At 42.4% G+C, this 20425-nt stretch overlaps 1 protein-coding gene across 1 annotated transcript in view; it reads right to left on the bottom strand.

Annotated features, from left to right (window-relative positions):
- Positions 1 to 10275, bottom strand: part of RALGAPB (Ral GTPase activating protein non-catalytic beta subunit) — an 83098-nt gene extending 72823 nt beyond the window's left edge. The window contains exons 1-2 of the mRNA XM_006085168.3: positions 9830 to 10275; positions 1782 to 1997 (exon numbers count right to left, since the gene is read on the bottom strand). Coding sequence (XP_006085230.1) covers positions 1782 to 1967 — 186 coding nt within the window. The 5' untranslated portion in view covers positions 1968 to 1997; positions 9830 to 10275. The remainder of the gene's footprint in view (positions 1 to 1781; positions 1998 to 9829) is intronic.
- Between the last annotated feature and the right edge of the window lie 10150 nt (positions 10276 to 20425).

The following is a 20425-nucleotide window of genomic DNA, read 5'->3' as shown; positions in this document are numbered from 1 at the left end:
AGCACTTTCATAAATATCATTTAATAATCAAAATAACCTTGTGTGAGAGGGTAAACTATCCTGACTTTATAGATAAGAAAACTGGAGCTAAGCAAGATTAAGCAATTTGGCCCAAGTCACTGGTTTGGAAATGCTAGAGCTGAAAATTTGAACCCCCGTCTTCCAACTGGAAATCTGAAGTTATTCTCACCATGCCATTAACAGCAATATCCTTTATAATAAAACCCTAATATGTAAATTGACCAAACAGTGGAATGACCAGTCACTATGATGCGCACTGACAGCCAGGGGGCAGGCGCTCAGTGGTGGTCAGTGCACTCCCACAGGGGGAGCGCCGCTCAGGCTCATGGCTGGCGAGCTCAATGGTGGTGGCAGGAGCCTCTCCCACCTCTGCAGCATCACTAAGGACCCCTTGGGGCCGTGGTCAGCAAACTGCAGCTCGCGAGCCACATGCGGCTCTTTGGCCCCTTGAGTGTGGCTCTTCCACAAAATACCCCAAAATACCACGTGTGGGCACGCACATACAGCACGACTGAACTCGTGGCCATGCGGCAGAAGTCGGTATTTGTGGAAGAGCCACACTCAAGGGGCCAAAGAGCCGCATGTGGTTCGCGAGCCGCAGTTTGCCAAGCTGCAGTTTGCCGACCATTGCCTTGGGGGATGTCTGACTGCAGGTTTAGGTCCGCTTGTGGGGAGCGGGCCTAAGCCAGTAGTCAGACATCCCCCGAGGGGTGCCGGACTGCAAGAGGGTGCAGGCCAGGCTGAGGGACCCCTCTCCTCCCCCAGTGCACGAATGTCATGCACCGGTCCTCTAGTAACAATATAATGTAATATATAAAATAGCAATAGTCCTGACCAGGTGGCTCAGTTGGTTGGAGCGTCAATTGTTGTGGGTTCAATTCCCAGTCAGGGAGCATACCTAGGTTGTGGGTTCAATCCCCAGTTGGGGTACATATGGGAGGCAATCAATTGATGTTTCTTTCTCACATCGACATTTCTCTCTCTCTCTAAAAATCAATAAACATATCCTCGGGTGAGGATGCAAAAAAAAAAAAAAAAAAAGCAGTAAGTATTAAAGAAGTCAGCACAGTGAAGGTGTGACAAATAGGGTGGAAGGCAGAATTTAGTTGCAGAAGAATTTTAAAAGAGTTTACAAGTCCCTCTTACCAAAGACAAAGGAGAAGATATCATTGGTGATATCTTCACATGGTAGATTAACTGTATAATTCTAGAGGATACTAGATTCAAGGGCTACTCTCTCATATTTTTTTGAGGGTGGGAAAAAGAATAAACAAGGGCTGCACCAGAGAACCCCTATCTACTCATGTGCCATCTCTTCCCAGGACAAGACAGCAAGGGATTATAAATACACCAAGAGGAGAGTGCACCATGACAACTGCTGGTCCTCAGGATAAATCTCTGCTAGGATACTCTGAAGAGAGAAAAATGCTCCTCCGAAAGAAATGAAGACCTTCCAAACACACTCTGAATATAAATCTGTGGACTGTGCCTTGAGTTTAAGAGAAAGGGCCTGACACTCAAGTCTCTGTCTTGGGCCTATAGCTCAAGTGGAGAATTGAGTCTGACTAGTGGGAAGTCCTAGCAGCCAATGATACAACATATTCCTTGCAACTGCCACAAACCCTGAGCCTCCACGCCACTACCCAAATAAGGTCAGCATAGAGAAGTCACATTGCATTGGCAGAAATCCATTAAAAAGATGTCAAATTCATTTAATAAAGTTATATTTTCACATAGTAGAATGAAATGAAGAAACTTACTTCTTTGTCAGTTTTTAACAAACTCTCACTACTAGCCACTGAAGAAGTTACTAAGGCCTGCCCAAGAGGATGGACAACTGCATTTGCCACCTCTCGCCCAACGCTCTCTGGATAGCTGTGCAGAACACTGGTGTGACCCTGATCATTCTGAATCACCAAATGCAGGGACCTCCACTCAGAGTACATCGTGCCGCTAAAGTACTATCCAAATGGCACCTGAAAAGACAAAATAGAATTACATGTCAAATTATACTGTTGCAAATTAATAAAAGGAAGTAAAATACATATTTACCCTACAAGGCAAGATAAAAAAGCTGCAAATATTGCCTGAAGACGACTGCGAATAAAACACATCTAAAAGTTTTGAGAAATGTCCTAAAAATAGCCTCATGGTGAGATCACATAGGAAGGCAATCCCTGAGAAGCAGCTAGCTGTCCAAACGCCTCCCCAAAAGAGCCCTCCTAACAAACAGACAGTCACTGTGCAAGGTGATAAATGATCAGATTTGGCACACTTATAGCATGAGGGAATCCTCCTCACACTATGTTCAGGATAGAAAAAGATGAAAGAATGGAGTACCTTAAGCAGGAAACGAAGAACCAGATTTTTCAGTTAATGGTTGCCAGGTACCTAGTACATGCTGGAAACACACTCCTGTAATTTCCCATCAATGTCCTCAAATCAGACACAATATTCTTTGAGAATATTTTATTCCCTGCAGTAGAGGCACAGAAACTTCCAGTACTGGAACACCTAGAAGTCACAGTGTCCTTTAAAAAACATACTAAGAGCTCCCACTTACTGAGCATTTATTACATACTACTCATGTAATCATCAAAACAACTCTATGAATATTAAGTAGTATTATCTCCACTTCACGGATGAAAAAACTGAGACATGGAGAGGTTTGCTTCTTACCTGAGGCTTCAGAGCTATAATGTGGTAGAACTGGGTTTTGAACCGTATCTGCTGGGTTCTAGAGACCATGCTCGTAACCATGGCATGTTCTCTGTCTCCCCTTTCCTATACTAGTACATTCCCCATGGCAGGTACTGTTTCTCCCTTCTCCCAAGCTATATATTCTCCATGAAATGATGTCTAAGTCTATCATACAAATGAGAAATTTTGGTCACAGAAAACACATCTATATGAATGCAATATAAATATTACAATCACAAATGCCATATATTTATGAAGAGAATCAAGGTAGGTTAGCCCTTTCCAATTCATTTCTGTTAACTTCCACTTTCTACTTGCTCTGAAATGTTTGCCCAGCCAGCAGTGTTTAAACAAAATACATGGGTACACTTAATCTTTAAAAAGTTCTAGACCTTAACCTAAATTTTCTTCAAACTGGAAGAGACTAGCATTGTTTAATTTTACCTTAGAAAACCTCATTCCAGCTCAAGTAATATCAGTGTTTTCCAAGAGGATATGGTATTAGAGAATCATGAGCCTACAGCATGAAGGTCAAACTCCTTAGCATGAAAGATGAAGAAAAGGATGGAGAGGGTTAGACACTGCAGTGAGATATGAAAACACAACTGAAGTCAGATGATTAAGGACTTTTACTGTTATGTTAAGGATCCTATGAGTCTCCTCCCCAAATAAGGCAGTCAGCTAACAACCTGAGCTGCTAGTAAAGAAGTCTCTACCTTCAATGCTCCAGAAGTAAATATGATAGGAGGAAGGGGAAGATGTTCCTTGCAGATCATTTAATTTTCTTCCCAACTCTACATGCACCCATTTTCTAGGTAATCTCTCTGGAGGTTTCTATTACCAGGTGACTGTGTGCTGGGTAACAGCTTATGGCTTGTAGGTATTACCGCAGAATAACATGAAGGTTTGGCCTGACAAACTACCAAAATGATCAATACAGTGGTAGACACACTAAGACCGCAGGCTGACATTAATTACATCAATTGACTCAACCAATATTTATTGCATGCCTTCTGTACACCAGGCACAGGGAATGTAACAATGAAGAAATATCATCCCTGTTCCCAAGGAGCTTCAAGTCTAATTACAGAGAACAATTTTTTAAAACTTTGTAAAGTAAATCTAGACATCAATTATCTCATTAAACAAACATTTTTTAAACACCTGCTATATGTCAGGTATTGTTTTTAAAGAATGTAAGTACCATTGTGTCCTGCAGATATAAACAGGACACAATGGCTGCCCAAAAGAAGGTTTCCTAGTGAGGAAGACAAGCAAAATCCATGACAACAACATAATACAATAGCATTCAACATGATAACTGATGTGATGAGGTATGAAGGCAGCAACATGCAACAGAAAAACTCAAGATCTTATTTAATAACAATGTAGCTTTGTATACTTCAAGGAATTTTCACATGTAATTTCATTTTATTCCAATAACAAGCCAAGAAAATTAAGACAGATGTCACTAGCCACTCAGTGAGGAAACAAAGTAAGGTTATAACTTGCTCAGGTCACATCAAGTAACAGTAGAGCTGGGACAAGAAATGCCTCGAAGTGCAATGTTCTTTTCTTTTTTCTGACTCCATTCCTCACCATATCACCCTGGACAAGAAACTTTGTATTTCTTTGTCATAGTTTTCTCATTTGTAAAATAGGGAGAATACCTGCAGTACCTAGCTAAAGTTACTTGGGAGAAGGATCAAATAAAACAACATAAGTTGCCCTGGCCAATATAGTTCAATTGGTTGAGCATCGTCCCATGCACCAAAATGTCACCAGTTCAATTCTCGGTTGGGGAGCGTGTGGGAGGCAGCCAACCGATATTTCTCTCTCATAGCAATGTTTCTCTCTCTCCTTTCCTCCCTCCCTCTCTAAAATCAATTTTTAAAAAATTGCTTTTAAATAAGGCAACAAACTTTGAGATGTACAAATACAATGTACATATTCTTAGGCATGCCTCCTTTCTCTTACAGAATGCCAAAATACTGAGTAAATGAATGAACCTTGCTGGATTTTAAGGCACATATGTACACTCAAGGTCATCCATATAACTTTATGACTAATAAAGGCAAAAGGTGCCAAAACCGGTTTGGCTCAGTGGATAGAGCGTCAGCCTGAGGACTGAAGGGTCCCAGGTTCGATTCCGGTCAAGGGCATGTACCTGGGTTGCGGGCACATCCCCAGTGGGGGGTGTGCAGGAGGCAGCTGATCGATGTTTCTCTCTCATCGATGTTTCTAGCTCTCTATCTCTCTCCCTTCCTCTCTGTAAAAAATCAATAAAATATATTTTTAAAAAAATAATAAAGGCAAAAGGTTCATAGTTCATATTTCTGTTGTAGTCCTATTGACCCTACAAGGCAAATAATCAAGTTTAGCTAAAAAGGAATGTATTCACCTATATACCAGATTCTAACTATCAGGGATCCTATCAAACACCTGAATTACAAGAAAGACAGACAGGTTCTGCCTACATTCCTCCCTATTGTGGAAAGAGGCAGTTTTTACTAGTCTATCCAAAATAAAAAATAAATGAATACCCATTACCTTCCCCTCAACAGCACTATCACAGTTCTCATCTTTTATTTCTCAGATCTGCTCTGTCCAATACAATAGCCAATCCACATATAATTATTTAAATTTAAATTAAATTAGAAATTCAGTTCCTTAGTCACATTTCAAGTGCTCAATAGTCACATGTGGCTAGTGGCTACCATATTGGACAGTGCAAATATAGAACAGTTCCATCAATGTGGAAAGTTCTATTTGACAGAGCTGACAGGTACTATACTTTTACTTTCATTACAACCTTGACTATAGACTCCTTAAGGACGGAGCTGTGTCTTATTTACCTTGGTATCCCAATTTAAATAGCAAAGTACACGTGGTACACAACAAGCACTCACTTTACATCTAACTGAATATCTCAAACACAGCAGACTACTCTGTACATTTCCCCCATCCCCAACACACATACACACACACACACACACACACACACAACGCACGCAAAAAACCCAACACACAAAGATATCCTCTCACATGGGAGGAATGGGTGTGGAAGGACACACTGCACCCAAAGAAAAGTGGCCTGCTTTCTAGTTCTAGATGTGCTAGAAGCCAACCATTTAAATCTTGGGCAAGTTACCTACTTTCTTCACCTATAAAAACTTATAATTAAACTCCAAGTATCTTAATTCTATAACTTTAACCACCTTACACTAAAGGAAATCATGCAGTCTATCTAAAAGGTCTTTACACATGCCAGGGAACACACCTGCTAACACTGACAGGAATCTCAAATTAAATAGATTCCATTTTTAGGTTTCAGGCTATCATGATTAGAGTCACTTTTGGTCTTTAACTGAGCAAGTGAAATTTTCACCTTTATTACTTTGGAGATCAACTAGAGACTTAAACCTCAGGCTTAAAGATTAAGTTTCTTCCATGTGCTGAGGCCAGAACTGGATACTCTGTCCATATCAGATCAGAGAAACAAGGGCAGGTTTGAATATAACATGAATTGTCCCATCAGTTTCTACATTAACCTTAGCCTAAAAATTGAGAAACAGTAAAAATCTGAACCAAAACAATCTTTTTATAACTTTTGCTGCAAAGAATGTCATTATATGAAATGTGTATTTTTGTCACATACTTTGCCATATTTAATTGCTATAAAAAATCTTTATTGTCTAAAAACCTCTTCATGACCTTCACACACGTACCCCCTTACTTCTATAAACTTTACATGCTTTTAAGACCAGTCAAGAGCGAATACAGCCGAAACCGGTTTGGCTCAGTGGATAGAGCGTCGGCTTGCGGACTGAGAGGTCCCAGGTTCGATTCGGGTCAAGGGCATGTACCTGGGTTGCGAGCACAACCCCAGTGGGAGATGTGCAGGAGGCAGCCGATCGATGTTTCTCTCTCATTGATGTTTCTAGCTCTCTGTCTCTCTCCCTTCCTCTCTGTAAAAAATCAATAAAATATATTTAAAAAAAAAGAGCGAATACAATCTGAATTAGTGCCCTGCCTTCCTTTAAAACTTATAAATACATTGGGCAAACTTATAAATACATAAGGCATTATGCACTAAATATATACTAAGCCTGTCAACTCTGACATCAAGGTTTTAGTCTTCATCAAGGACTTCTTCTATCATCTCTTCTGGTGAATAGGATCAACTATTTCCAACAGCAATTCTATCTAGTAGGATTTACCAAGTACCAACAAGGCAATAATACTATTTAATAAAAGCCTAATATGCTAAGTGTCCGGTTGGCAGGTAGGCCATTCAACCAATCAAAGTGTAATATGCTAATGATATGCTAAGGCCACTCAACTGCTTGCTATGACGTGCACTGACCACCACGGGGCAGACGCTCCGCCTGGTAGGTTAGCTTGCTGCTGAGGTCCGGCTGATCGGGACTGAGCAAGACGATCTGGACACGCCCTGGAGCCTTCCCGTGGTCCCTCCCAGCTGGCCAACCTCCTGCGTCCCTCCTCGGCCCCGATCATGCACCAGTGGGGTCCCTCAGCCTGGCCTGCACCCTCTTGCAATCCAGGACCCCTCAGGGGATGTTGGAAAGCCAGTTTTGACCTGATCCCGCAGGCCAGGCCAAGGGACCCCACTGGTGCACGATTTCCTGTACCAGGCCTCCAGTATTTAATGGATGACAACTAAGTACTATTTTGGACAATGAGGTGGGGAACATATGCAAAGACCTAAGGACAATAATAAGGTTTCCACTAAAGAACTGATTGCGATAAAGTCAAATATTAAAAATCATCTGCCCTTCCAGGATGGCTCAATGGCTGAACATTGACCCATGAATCAAGAGGTCACTGGTTCAATTCCCATCAGGGCATATGCCTGGGTTGCAGGCTCAATCCCCAGTAGGGGGCATGTAGGAGGCAGCCAATCGATGTTTCTCCCAAATCAATGTTTCTATCTCCCTCCCTTCTCCCTTCCCTTCTCTCTAAAATCAATAAAAACATATTTTTTAAAACAAAATCAACCAATGTTGCCCTGGCCAGGTAGCTCAGTTGTTTGGAGCATCATCTCAATGGGCCAAGGTTGCAGGTTCAATGCCCTGGCACATACAGGAGTCAACCAATAAATGCATAAATGTGTGGAATAGTGGATCAATGTTTCTCCCCTCCACCCCTTTTTCTCTCTAAAAAAAAAAAAACAATTAAAAACAAATTCAACCAACATTGATTGCACAGAGTTAGTCCTACATAGTGCGTTGCCAGTGCAAGAACTAGTAGTTTATTCAACTGCTAGATGGATAACTTAATGAACCTACAGTATTTCCAAGCAAAAAGAACAAAACAATATACGTTAAGAACTACCATGCCCTAACCAGTTTGGCTCAGTGGATAGAGCGTCAGCCTTCGGACTGAAGGGTCCCGGGTTCAATTCCAGCCAAGGGCATGTATCTTGGTTGAGGGCACATCCCCAGTAGGAGGTGTGCAAGAGGCAGCTGATGGAAGTTTCTCTCCCATCGATGTTTCTAACTCTCTATCCCTCTCCCTTCCTCTCTGTAAAAAAATCAATAAAATATATATTTTTTTTAAAAAAAGAACTACCAAATACCTTTTGTAAAAATGGAAACACAGAAGAAACTATTTGTGGCATGAAGTCTATCACATAAAAAGGACTCAAACATTCCACTGAGTAAAATCTTTGTGAGTCTGTATGTCAAAGCACTGGGAAGAATAGAGATGGAGAACACATGGTTCAAGTTGCTCATAATCTAGAAGAGAGAGAAACACACAACACAGAAAAATAACTGGTAAATTCCAGTGTGATGATGCAAGGAGCAGATAGGAGAGACCGAAGGTGATAGGGGGTCACAGACAGAGCATCTGGAATGTTGGGAGTTACGCAGCCAGTGACGGGAAGAAAAGGATATATGCATGTGTATGAGAGCGAGCGTAAGTGTGTGCATTTGGGTGGAGTGGGGAGGAAGCCTGGAGGACAGTCTAGGCCGAGGAATCGCAAATGAGGAGAGGACCCAGATGTTAGAGACACTAGATCTACGTGTACTGCATATTCTGGAAAACTGCAAACAGTTTTGCATGACATGTATATACTTTAAAAGATCCAGCTAACTCAGAAATCCTGCAGAGAAATTTACTTCCCATCCCCAACAGACTTTAAACAAGGAGTAGTCGTCAGTGGGCCCAGCGAAAAGACTTTTGCAGGTGGAACTGCATGTTTAACAAATTCCCAGGTAATTCTCCTACACACCTCAACAGAGAGACACTGAAACATCTTTCGAGATGCAGAATTACCTAGCAGTTCCCAAACTTTGCTGCATACTGAAATCACATGGGAATCTTTAAAAAAAAAAAAATACTGATGTCTGGCTTCACCCACCCCTTGCCCCCAATTCTGATTCAATTGCTCTGGGTGTGCTACCTAGGCATCAGGACTTCGGAAAAGCTCCCCCAGACGATTTTAACCTGCAGCCAAGTTGGAGAGACACTGACCTCGTTTTAAGAACGTGAATCTGGATTCAGACTAAATGACCAGCTAAGTGACCTTGGGCAAGTAAGTCACCTAACCATCCAGGGCCTCAGTTGCCTCCTCAGTACAATGGGGATCACAATTCTATCCTGAAAGAGTTGCTGTGAAGTTAGATGCAGCGAACGCAATGGCCTGGCATACAGTACGCGCTGAACAAGGTTTAGTTGTTGATTCTCGATATTAACTCTTCCTCATCCGAGTGTCACTGTGCACTAGGCAGCATCGTCCCCAAGGGGAGGGATCAACTCGACCAACCTTTCCGCGGGACCGAGTTCTTCGCTGGAGTTGTCCAGCTCCGCTCCAGACCCGCCCCCTGCCCCCGGCGCCCGGAGAGCGCTTCCCCCCGCCGCGTCCGCTCCCCAGGACCAGACCGGGTTTCAACAGACCCGTCCGACGCCACCGACTCCAGGGCCAAGTTCCCCCGGACCCTGTGGGTCCCCACAAAAAAAGATGTGCTTCCGAAGGCCGGGCACTTGAAACACCCGGGCCGAGAAACACACTGGGCCGTCCCGGGACCGCCAGGAGGGGAGAGAAGGGGAGGTCCGGCAGCGACGGGGAGGACCGCCCGATTACCTGAGGCGACGGGCGGGGCCCGCATTGCTGGGGCGGGCGCCACCACTGCCAGCCGCACTCGGCTTTCCGCCTCACGCCTCGGGCGCCATAGGGCCGGCGTTTTCGCTGCCCCGGCCAACTGTCCTCAGGCGGTCGGTCCGTCCAGCGGTCAGCGACTCTCTGAGGGCGCCAGGGGACGACGAAGGCCGGTCGGGCCGGCCGGCTGGGCTCTGCTCAGGCAACTTCCGACTGCCAGAGGCGACAGCGTCAAATAGCTCCTCCAGCCAGTGGCCACTGCGCGTGCGCTGCGCGCCTGGTCAGAGACTTCTGCGAGTCCTGAACGGCGGCGTCAAATAATTCCCGAGACATGGAGCCGGAAGCTGCGCGTGCGCAGCTATCCCAGCTCGCCGCGCGGGGTACAGTCCCACCTCCCTTTCCGGATCCAGTGGAGGGGGAGGAGTGAAATGACGAATGCGCATACCTCATCGGGGTACTGGCGGCTGGTGCTCCACCTGCGTCCCTGTGAATCCATCCGGACTTTGCTGGTTTTAGGTGCGGACCGAATTTGGCTCTTCTCTGCAAGATTCTGGCTCCCACCCAGGTTCTGAAATTTCTCACATCCCATTGCAGCACCCTTCCTTCGAAATGTTGTCCTTTACCTGCCGGTATAGCATTAACTATTTGCAATGCTCAATTCCAGGCCAAATGTGGGTTACAAAGATGAATCAGAGACCTGGATCAGAGCCTCTCATTAAGTAGCAGAGTCTGATATAGGCGATAAGACATTATTAATAATAATAGCAGGAGTTACCAGTTTGAGCACCTATCAATGCACCACACATTTTGTAAACAATGCCACTTTCAATAATGTGGTTTCAGCTTCAACGAAGAAAATAATAAATACCTTCAGAGAAGTACAGCTGAAGTGCTTGGAAGCGTAAAGGAGGAAATGGGCTGAGAGAGAAGCGGAGGGAGGACCTGGCCTTGAGACTGTCCTTGCTACCCAGGGAAGAAGAGACCAGGGTGTTGAGTAGTGCTCAAGGCACAATTGTCTCAAAAGAGCAGAGGGAAGCAAAGAGGATATTGCCTCCTCCTCCTTACCTTCAATTAGAAGAGACAAGGAGGAAGGAGTGACAAGGGAACTGTTATACTCCTAAAAAGGATAGGAGAGAAGTGTGTTTTTTCAAGATTTTGCATCACCCCCCACCACCAACAGGAAAGTGGCTAGAGGAGGGAAGAAGAACAAGGAGTAAAAATGTTCCAGGACAAGAGCAGGGCTATATCCAGAACATTTTGTGGATCAAAGCAATGCATTTCAATTAAACATCATGTCACAAATATCTTAAGAAGCTCATTCAGTATCAATTTCAACCACTATCTCTGGCCTTTCCAAACTACAGAGGCTAAAAAGCAAACACACAATTCCGAAACTCCCTAGCAGCTGAGGGTGGCAATGAGACAAAATCTGGCCAATAAAATGTAGGCAGAAGTCCCAAGGGAGAACTTCCCTTCCAGGATGAAAAGGAAGTTTTAGAGACGTTTGTGACCTTCATCTTTCTCCTACTTCATGCTTGGAACTAAGACACAACACCTGGAGGTGTAGCAGCCCTCTTGACACAATGTGGAGGACTATGCTAAGAGGTGGAACAGAAAGACAAAAGAAGCCCGGTTCTTTAAGATATACTCAAGTGGCTGTACAATTCCTGGATTGCCTTCCTGTTTTTTGAGGGGGGAAAGTGGGGGAAATCTTTAGGCCAGGGGTCCTCAAACTACGGCCCGCGGGCCACATGCAAATACAAATATTGTATTTGTTCCCATTTTGTTTTTTTACTTCAAAATAAGATATGTGCAGTGTGCATAGGAATTTGTTCATAGTTTTTTTTAAAAACTATAGTCCAGCCCTCCAACGGTCTGAGGGACAGTGAACTGGCCCCCTGTTTAAAAAGTTTGAGGACCCCTGCTTTAGACCATAGTTTGTTGAGTCTTCTGTTACTTTCAACCAGATGCATTCCTAACATAATAAATGTTGAACACCTTGTGAAGAAGAGACTGTTCCAAGGCATGACTGCTACCTGACCCAGGAGCCAAAAGGGGGAGATTGTGTCCCTCAAACCCCCCTCCCATGGAGACTGGTCGTAATGGATGTTCATTCTTACATAAACCAAGAGTGAACCCCTCCCCTGCCTCCTTATATGCTGGTTCCTGGAACAGGCTGCTGTCCTGACCTGATCGAGCATGTAATTTCCCATACTTGGTAGCATTCATGTATTAGTACCCAGTGACAATCCCACCTTGTCCTATATAATTCTTTGAGCCAGCCAAGCAGCTCGGGGATCCATTTTGTCTGCAGACACCCAAGATGTGCTCAGATGTAAGTTTCCCTTAATAAACTCTATTAATTGTCAGACTGAAGTGGTCAGCTTCTTCCTTCAGTCTCTTCCTGCCCTCTGTTTACAGAGGTAGATTTTTATCCTCAAGGCCTTTCCCTTAGTCTTCCCATACTAACACACCTATAATATATCAGATAGGTAAAGGGCTGGTGATGGGGCTGACAAATTGGAAGAGCTGCAGGCAATGGAAATTGAAAAAGTGACAGACACAGAGGACTCAGAAATTATTTAAAAGCTCTTGGGGAGAAGGTGAAAATACATCTATCTCACACCTGGTTACTTTAATTCATTCCTGAAAATTCTGCCTCTAAGTGCAAAACTGTTAAATGAAAAAGTACATTTATATATATTTCCATTCATGTTAATGGGAAAAAATGTGTTCAGTTCCAACCCAAGACACCTAAGTATTTTTAACAGAAAACTATATCAATGAAACAAAGCAAAACAAAAGATTATATAAGCAATAAATAATTTTAAATTAAGAATATGGCTTTTATATAAAATGTAAAGTATAAGGACTTGTACTGGCCAGGAAGATAAGATTTAATATTAGTGGGGGTTGGTAGAGGAAAGGTGCAAGCTAGTCATGCTTTAAAGGTGATATTATTTATATTTCTGCACCTTTTTCTTTACCAATTAAAATTTTTTTTATTTAAAAAAAAATTTTTTATAGCTTCACTTAAACCAACATAAAAATAAAGTTACACACACACATACACCTTAGGAAAAATTAAAGACTAAATATCAGAATTCTTTGAAACGTAGGTAGAGTGCATATACAGTAGACTGAAGAGATGGGAAATGTTATACAGAGTAAAATATTATGGATTCTCCAAACACAGTACACAATTCTAATTTGTTCCACATCATAATTTATAACTAGAAACATGGGACATACTGGGGGACTGTCTTCGTTTGAAACTGTAATATCAAAATATCACTTTATATTGTGTACTTTTACTATGTATTAAAAGGCATTACACTCAAGGAAAAAAATAGCAGTTGTATTAATCCTTTGTGGCATATTTTTCCCCCCAAAGTTGGTCATACCATCCCACAGCTCTTTTTACAATGTAACCAACATTCACCCTGGCCGGTGTGGCTCTGTTGGTTGCAGTATCCTCCTGTGCACCCAAGGGTCTCAGGTTCCATCCCATGTTGGGGGTCAGGGTGTGTACAGGAGGCAACCAATCAATGTTTCTCTCTCAAATCAATGTTTCTCTTTCCCTCTTCCTCTCTCTCTAAACTCAATTTTTAAAAAATAAATAAAATAAAACAATGTAACCAACACTTTTCCTACTGAGAGTTGGGGCCTTGTTCCCTCCCCTAGAGTCTGGTTGGGGACTATGACTGTTCTGGCCAATAGGAAAGAAGTAATGCTATTTGACTTCCAGAGCTAGGTCATAAAGAGGATATGGCTTTCACCTCGCTTACCCTCTTTTGCAAGGCCCACCCTTGAAACCCAGCCACCATGTGGGAGGAAGCCCAGGACACATGAAGAGACCATGTGGAGGTGTGCCAGCTGACAGCCTGCGTTAAGGTCTCAGCTGATAATATCAATGGCCAGACATGTGAATGAGGAAGGCTTCAGATGGTTCCAGTCCCCCATCTTCAAGCCACCCCACCTGTCACTGAGCAGAACAGAGACAAGCTAAACCTGTTGAGCCCAGCCCTAATAGCAGACTCATAAGCAAAATAAATATTGTCATTGTTTTAAGCCACTAAGTTTGGGGGTAAATTGTTTATAATCATAGTAATTTAACTTTCAACAGCCATAATTGAGAACAGTTGTTAGCTGAACAGCTATATGAGAGGGATATCATCTGTATCTAATTTTTCCCTCTTTTATCCCCCCCCCCACCATTTTTTTTTTATCATGCAGAACTAACATGGGGTAGATAATGATTGGGAAGACCCACTTCTCTTTCTCCTGACCCTAACACAATACTGGCACAGTGTAGGTGCTCAATGAACATTTGTTTGATGGTTGGGTGGATGAATGGATGAATGGATAGATGGAACATTCATTGGCTAAGCATTGAACCCACTGCTACTGTTAAATCTTAGTGAATAATACCCAGTGGCTAGTGGTAGTACTGTTATTAGAACTAGGTAAGCAGCCCCCCTGCCCAGACCCTGTGCCTTAAAGAGTATTGCACTTTGGATTGGTATATCTCAAAATGTTCTAAGTGCCCTCCAAAGCCAACAGTGCCATCTTGGTAGGGAGTGCCAAGTCCAGACCAAGCCCCATGTGGGTCTTGTTAGCCAGCAATTTCTACCTTGAAATTTTATAAGTCTCACTCCAGTGGTTGGTACTGGCCAGAGGTAGAAGTGCCATCTAGATAGGATGAACCTGTTCCAGACCAAGGCCATTCCCACTGAGCCTCATTCTCTATTTCTTTTCTTTGGAGAGTTGTTCAACTCTCTATGTTACCTCCAGCCTTTTCTCACTTATGTGGGGTAGACCAGATGCCCTAAGAAGCTCCAGGACTCATGTCTATGGACTCATCCTGGAGTCTTAAGGCCAGCTCTGGTTCTAGGAGGACAGCCTGGCAAGGAACTCACTCTAGCTAGCCAGTGCAGTATTACCAGCTTGTGTGAAATTGGACTGCCAAAATGGTGTTGACATTCTGATTTTGGTGACTCTTATGCACATTGAAACCAGGGTGAGTTTAATACTCTGAGCTACCAACAGTCTACTACAGACACTTGGACTTGAGCTGCACAGTGCCACTCTGGCCAGAATGATGTGGGAGAGGGCAGCAAACATCTTTTACTCCATGTACTCCGTACTCCTTTCCCCAGCTGGCCCCCGGGACGGTCACTTCACCTCCTTTGGCAGGAGCGGCCTTGCCAATCTTCTCCAAGGACTTTTAAGACATTGTTCAGCAATGCCAGTGTCCTCTTCCTACTGATGTGATTTCTTATCTCCAATCAATTCGATAACATGGTGTTCTCAACCGTCTTAAGCCACAGAGAACAAGGGACGGGAATATCTTGTATGAATAGGACTGTTCTTATCACTTTCACTCTGCTCATGCACCCCTTTCCTGTGCTCCCCACTGCTGGTGCTGTGTGGAAGGCAGGAGTGTGTTCAACATTGAAAGCAATCCTATTTTATTTTTATTTTTTAAAATATATTTTTATTGATTTCAGAAAGGAAGAGAGAGGGAGAGATAGAAACATCGATCGGCTGCCTCCTGCACGCTCCCTACTGGGGATCGAGCTCACAATGCAGGCATGTGTCCCGACCAGGAATCGAACCCTAGACCTCTTGGTCCATGGGACAACACTCAATCCACTGAGCCACTCCAGCCAGGCAAAGCAACTCTATTTTAGAAATGCAGTGATTATGACCTAGAGAGTTCAAGATATGATTGGAAGATATATTGGTATATATTTATGAAACAATATTTGAAATGGTAAATTTAACATGACCGGAAAATAATCACTCACATTTTCCTGCATACTCTAGGTAAGATTTATAATATAGTTCTCATCAATGAGGAACAGTAAAAATCTTTGAGTCATTGGAAACCAGTATAAAGGGACTACCACCAATGGATGATGAAGCATCATAAGTAATAATATACCCAGCACTATACAAATGTATTAGAGAACTACAAAGTAAAGAAGATCAATATTGATTCAATACTAACAGGTTCCAAACAACATATTTTTTTGCAGTAGGAAATACGAAATTAAGCAAGAAGGGCACATTTTACAATTAAAAAAATTAAGAAGAGCCCAGCTGGTGTGGCTCAGTGGTTGGTTGTCAACCTATGAACCAGGAGATCACCGTTTGATTCCTGGTCAGGGCACATGTCCAGGTTGCAGGCTCAGGCTCAATCCCCAGCAGGGGGTATGCAGGAGGCAGTGGATCAATGATTCTCTCTCATTATTGATATTTCTGTCTCTCTTTCCCTCTCACTTCTTCTCTGAAATCAATAAAAATATACTCCCTCTGTCCCATAATAATAGTAGCAGCTGATGAATGTAATTTGTCCCTAATAATAGTAGCAAAAGAAAATAAATATAGAATGCAGCATTTATTATAAAAAACTAGATTAAATTAAACAATAAATTAAAAATAGTACTCCTAATTTTTATTTTGAGTGTTCAGATAGTTTCTGGATTTCTCAATAATTTCGTTATTGCATTTTAAACTTGTAGGTAGGATCCCTTGGCTGTGAAGCTTTGCTTTCCCTATATGTGTGAGCTTAAAATTATTGGAGCCATCGTTCTTCATTGCTTCCAGCATAACTTGTTGAAGTGACAGAAACGTATTATCCAGTATTTCGGGAGAAATATTATCAAAGGCTAATATGGTGCCTCTTCTGCTAAGAGGAATATGTCTAAGTTTTTCAAGTTTTTCTCCATAATCTTTACATTTACGTCCACAGTTTTGTTTTTTCAAAGAATCAACATTAGCATAAGATTCTCCTTGACAATTATTTTCGGAAGCACGTTTCCAAATTCTTGATATGGTCATTCTGTTGCACTTAAATTGTTTTGCAGCTAACGTAATTGCACCTTTCTGCAAATTTTCCTCTTTTTTTGATGCATCAAGAACTGGACAATCGCAGCTCGAACTTTGCTTGAAACTCTCTTTTTTTCATCTTACTTTTACAATGGGTTGATATTCAACTGAAATAAAACAATTGATTTCGATCAGCAGATGAAATTAGAAAAATAGCTATAATTTGTAATAATTAGATTAACCTAAAAATTGAAAGATGTGTCAAAACAAATGACAGATGTCATGAAACATTGATTTTGATTGAAGGCTTCGCAATTTTGCGCTACAACATAACTTACAGCTGCATTCGCCAATAATTCCCGTTTAAATATTCACTTGCTACTATTATTATGGGACAGAGGGAGTATTTTTTAAAAAAGAAGAGATTGTTTCTAGACTGGAACAGGAAGAGATGGTGCCTGGGTACTACCAAGAATCTTCATGTACAATGCTAGGACAATAGATGAAGTCCTAGTACTTCTTCTCTACTCATCATTCTAAATCTCCACTGATAATCGCTATACTCCACATGGGCTCATGAATTTTGTAATACACCTTTAAGCAAATTGTTTATATAGACAGGGTCCATGGAAAAAAACATTTGCCCAAGGCCTTGCACATACTAGGACTGTCTTGCCCACCGTCATAATATGGTACAGACGAACATTCAATAAATAATAACAGAAATCAATAATTTAACAATGAATCAGGGCATCTGCTACAGCAAGAGTTTTCGTATGTCACACTCTTTCACCTTCACCACATTCCTCTAAAGGAGTTAACTGAGGCCCAGAGAAGTTGAAACTTATCTCCCGAGTCACACAGCTTAGTTGGACCAGGTCTTTGTGACTCTGAAACCAGCAGTCTCATACCCACTCCAGACTGCGGCCCTAATCCTTAGTGTTGTACGCCATCCACACTGGCCCTCTTTGAGCTCCTCCCTGCATCCCTCATACTGCTTTTGTACATGGGCCACTCCTCCTTTGCTCAGCTAATTCGACTTCTTCGGGGAGACCTTCTCTGACCTCCCAAGAGGTCAAGTGTCCCTGTGCAGTCTCTATACCCTTTCATTTGTCCATTTTAATGATTTCTTCATTTGTGGATTACTTGATTACCATAACAAGACGATAAGATAACTGTCTATGTTCACTGGTGTGTGTTCCCAGTGCTCAGCACAGAAGCTGGCACTTAGTAGGTGCTCAGTAAACAAGCAGCGACTAAATGGAAACTCTGGGCACACTAAGGTTAACTCCAGTAGGTGGGGACTTAACTCCAGTGGAGAAGCAGTAGGAACTTGGCACCCTGCCTCCAGAAGGCTTTGTAATGCGATGCAGGACTCCGTCCGGCACACCTGATATCTGCCTGGCCCTCTCTGCCAAATGGGCAAGAGGGATACCCGAGAGTGGGGACCCAGACTGGAGCAGCTTCTTCAAGCCCTTAGAAGGTGAAGCAACCTTCCTGTAAAGGAGGCATCCCCACAACACTCTTACTCAATGGAATTAGCCTTAAACCCTTAGGATGTCATCTAGATCTCTGACATCCAACAAGGTAGCCGCAAGCCACATGTGGCTACTGTGCGTTTGAAATGCAGTCAGTCTAAACTGAGATGTGCTAGAAGCATAAAATGTACACCAGATTTCAAAGACTTCATTTGGGAGAAAAAAAATGTAAACTATCTCATTAATAATTTTTATATTGATTAGATGATGAAATGACATTTTTTTTGATGTAGTGAATTAAACTTATTACTAAAATGTATTTCATCTGCTTTTTATTTCTTCAATGTGGCCACCGGACATATATTCAATTGCATAGGTAGGTTGCATTGTGTTTCTATTGGACTGTTTAGACCGAGGCCCCTCCTCTGCTTTGTTCAGAGCTATATGCCCAGTTTAGAGCAAGATCCAGCACATAGTGACTGTTCCTAACTACCTGGGGTGTGGAATGATAGAATTTATGATCTATACACTTGCCTAACAAATATTTTTTGAATGGACAAATGAACCTCCATTCTTCCAGCTCTCCCTTCTCCTAGCTTGATTCTGCTAAGTCCCACCTCTGGTAGGCACCAATTTTCTTTTTGTTGTTGTTTTTTGTTATCCTCACCAGAGGACATTGATTTTTTTTTTTTTTTGAGAAAGTGGAAAGGAGAGGGAGAGACAGAGAGAGAAATATCGATGTGAAAAAGACACATGGATTGGTTGCCTTCCGCATGCGCCCCAAGCAGGGCTGGGGATTGAGCCTAAAATGGAGGTATGTGCCCTTGACTGGAATCGAACCCAGGACCCTTCAGTCCACAGGCTGATGCTTCATCCATTGAGCCAAACCAGCTAGAGCAGCACTAATTTTCTGATAGGATCATGACTCTTTTTGGCCCTAATCCTGGTTCTTGGGCCACCTCAGAAATACCCTGCAAAGGTTTCCTCAAGTTCAGAAGACCTAGGATAATTCCCGGGTCAGATACAACAGTAATGAGAGAGACACTTGATATTTTGGTGTTGGCTGAAACAGGCCTGTTGTCTCTGTGTCAGGTTCACAAGTTCAATCCTCAAGACTGTTGATTTAGATGGGGACTATCTTAGGAAGACTGGATAATAGGCAATACTTTGAAGCAGATGGAGGGAATAGTAAAACATCCCAATTCCCAGTTTTCTAATACAAACAAGCATCGGACAGCCTGGTATACTAATGCTATTTATGAAATCAGCCTGCAACATTTTTCACTATTTAATATGCCAGGAAATGGAAAACCAGCTGAGTCACTCATTAGAAGTGAGACAGATCCCTTCACTTCTCTGAGTCTTGGTTTCCACATTTATGAAATGGAGGATAATTGAATCTACTTCACTGGATTATTGTGAAGATTATATTAAGTAATCCTATATAATAAAGAGCTAATATGCTAATTAGACCGGATGGCAGAACAACCAGTGGGCAGGGCTAGGGGGCCGCCAGGCAGCTGGAGCTGCGAGGGCTGAGCCCCTTGCATGAATTTCGTGCATCTGGCCTCTAGTTATATATAAGAGTTTATGTAGTACAGCGGTTCTCAACCTGTGGGTCGCGACCCTTTGGGGGTTGAACGACCCTTTCACAGAGGTTGCCTAAATACATCCTGCATATCAGATATTTACATTACGATTCATAACAGTAGCAAAATTACAGTTATGAAGTAGCAATGAAAATAATTTTATGGTTGGGTGTCACCACAACATGAGGAACTGTATTAAAGGGTCGAAGCATTAGGAAGGTTGAGAACCACTGACTTAGTACAATGCATAGCATTTAATAAAAGTTTGACCAATGGTAGCAATGCCTAACACCAGCCCCACTGGGATGTCTGCAAATTAGCAAAAAGTATTCATGGTGTCACATTAACAGATAAGTCTGTCAAAATGACATTATATATTTGTTCTCATTTTAACTATCAACTAGCTAGACATGCTCATCAAATAAAAATAGATGACATTTATTGAACATTCAGTATAAGGCAGGTACTGTGTTATGCATTTAATGTGCGTCATTTTATTTAATCCTTACTATTTGGGTTAGGTGCTATTCTGATGGTCAAATCAGAGAGCCAGAAGCTGAGGTTCAAAGAGGCAAAAGAACATGCCCTCAGGCTTCATAGCAGTTAAGGGACATCAGAATTCTACAGGCTCTTAATGATTTCACTAGGCTGCTGCCCAGTGCTGGCAGAGTTAGGTATCC

The sequence above is a fragment of the Myotis lucifugus genome, unplaced genomic scaffold, assembly GCF_000147115.1.
Source record: "Myotis lucifugus unplaced genomic scaffold, Myoluc2.0 scaffold_16, whole genome shotgun sequence".
NCBI classification, from domain to species: domain Eukaryota; kingdom Metazoa; phylum Chordata; class Mammalia; order Chiroptera; family Vespertilionidae; genus Myotis; species Myotis lucifugus.
This window is presented reverse-complemented; position numbering and strand designations above follow the sequence as displayed.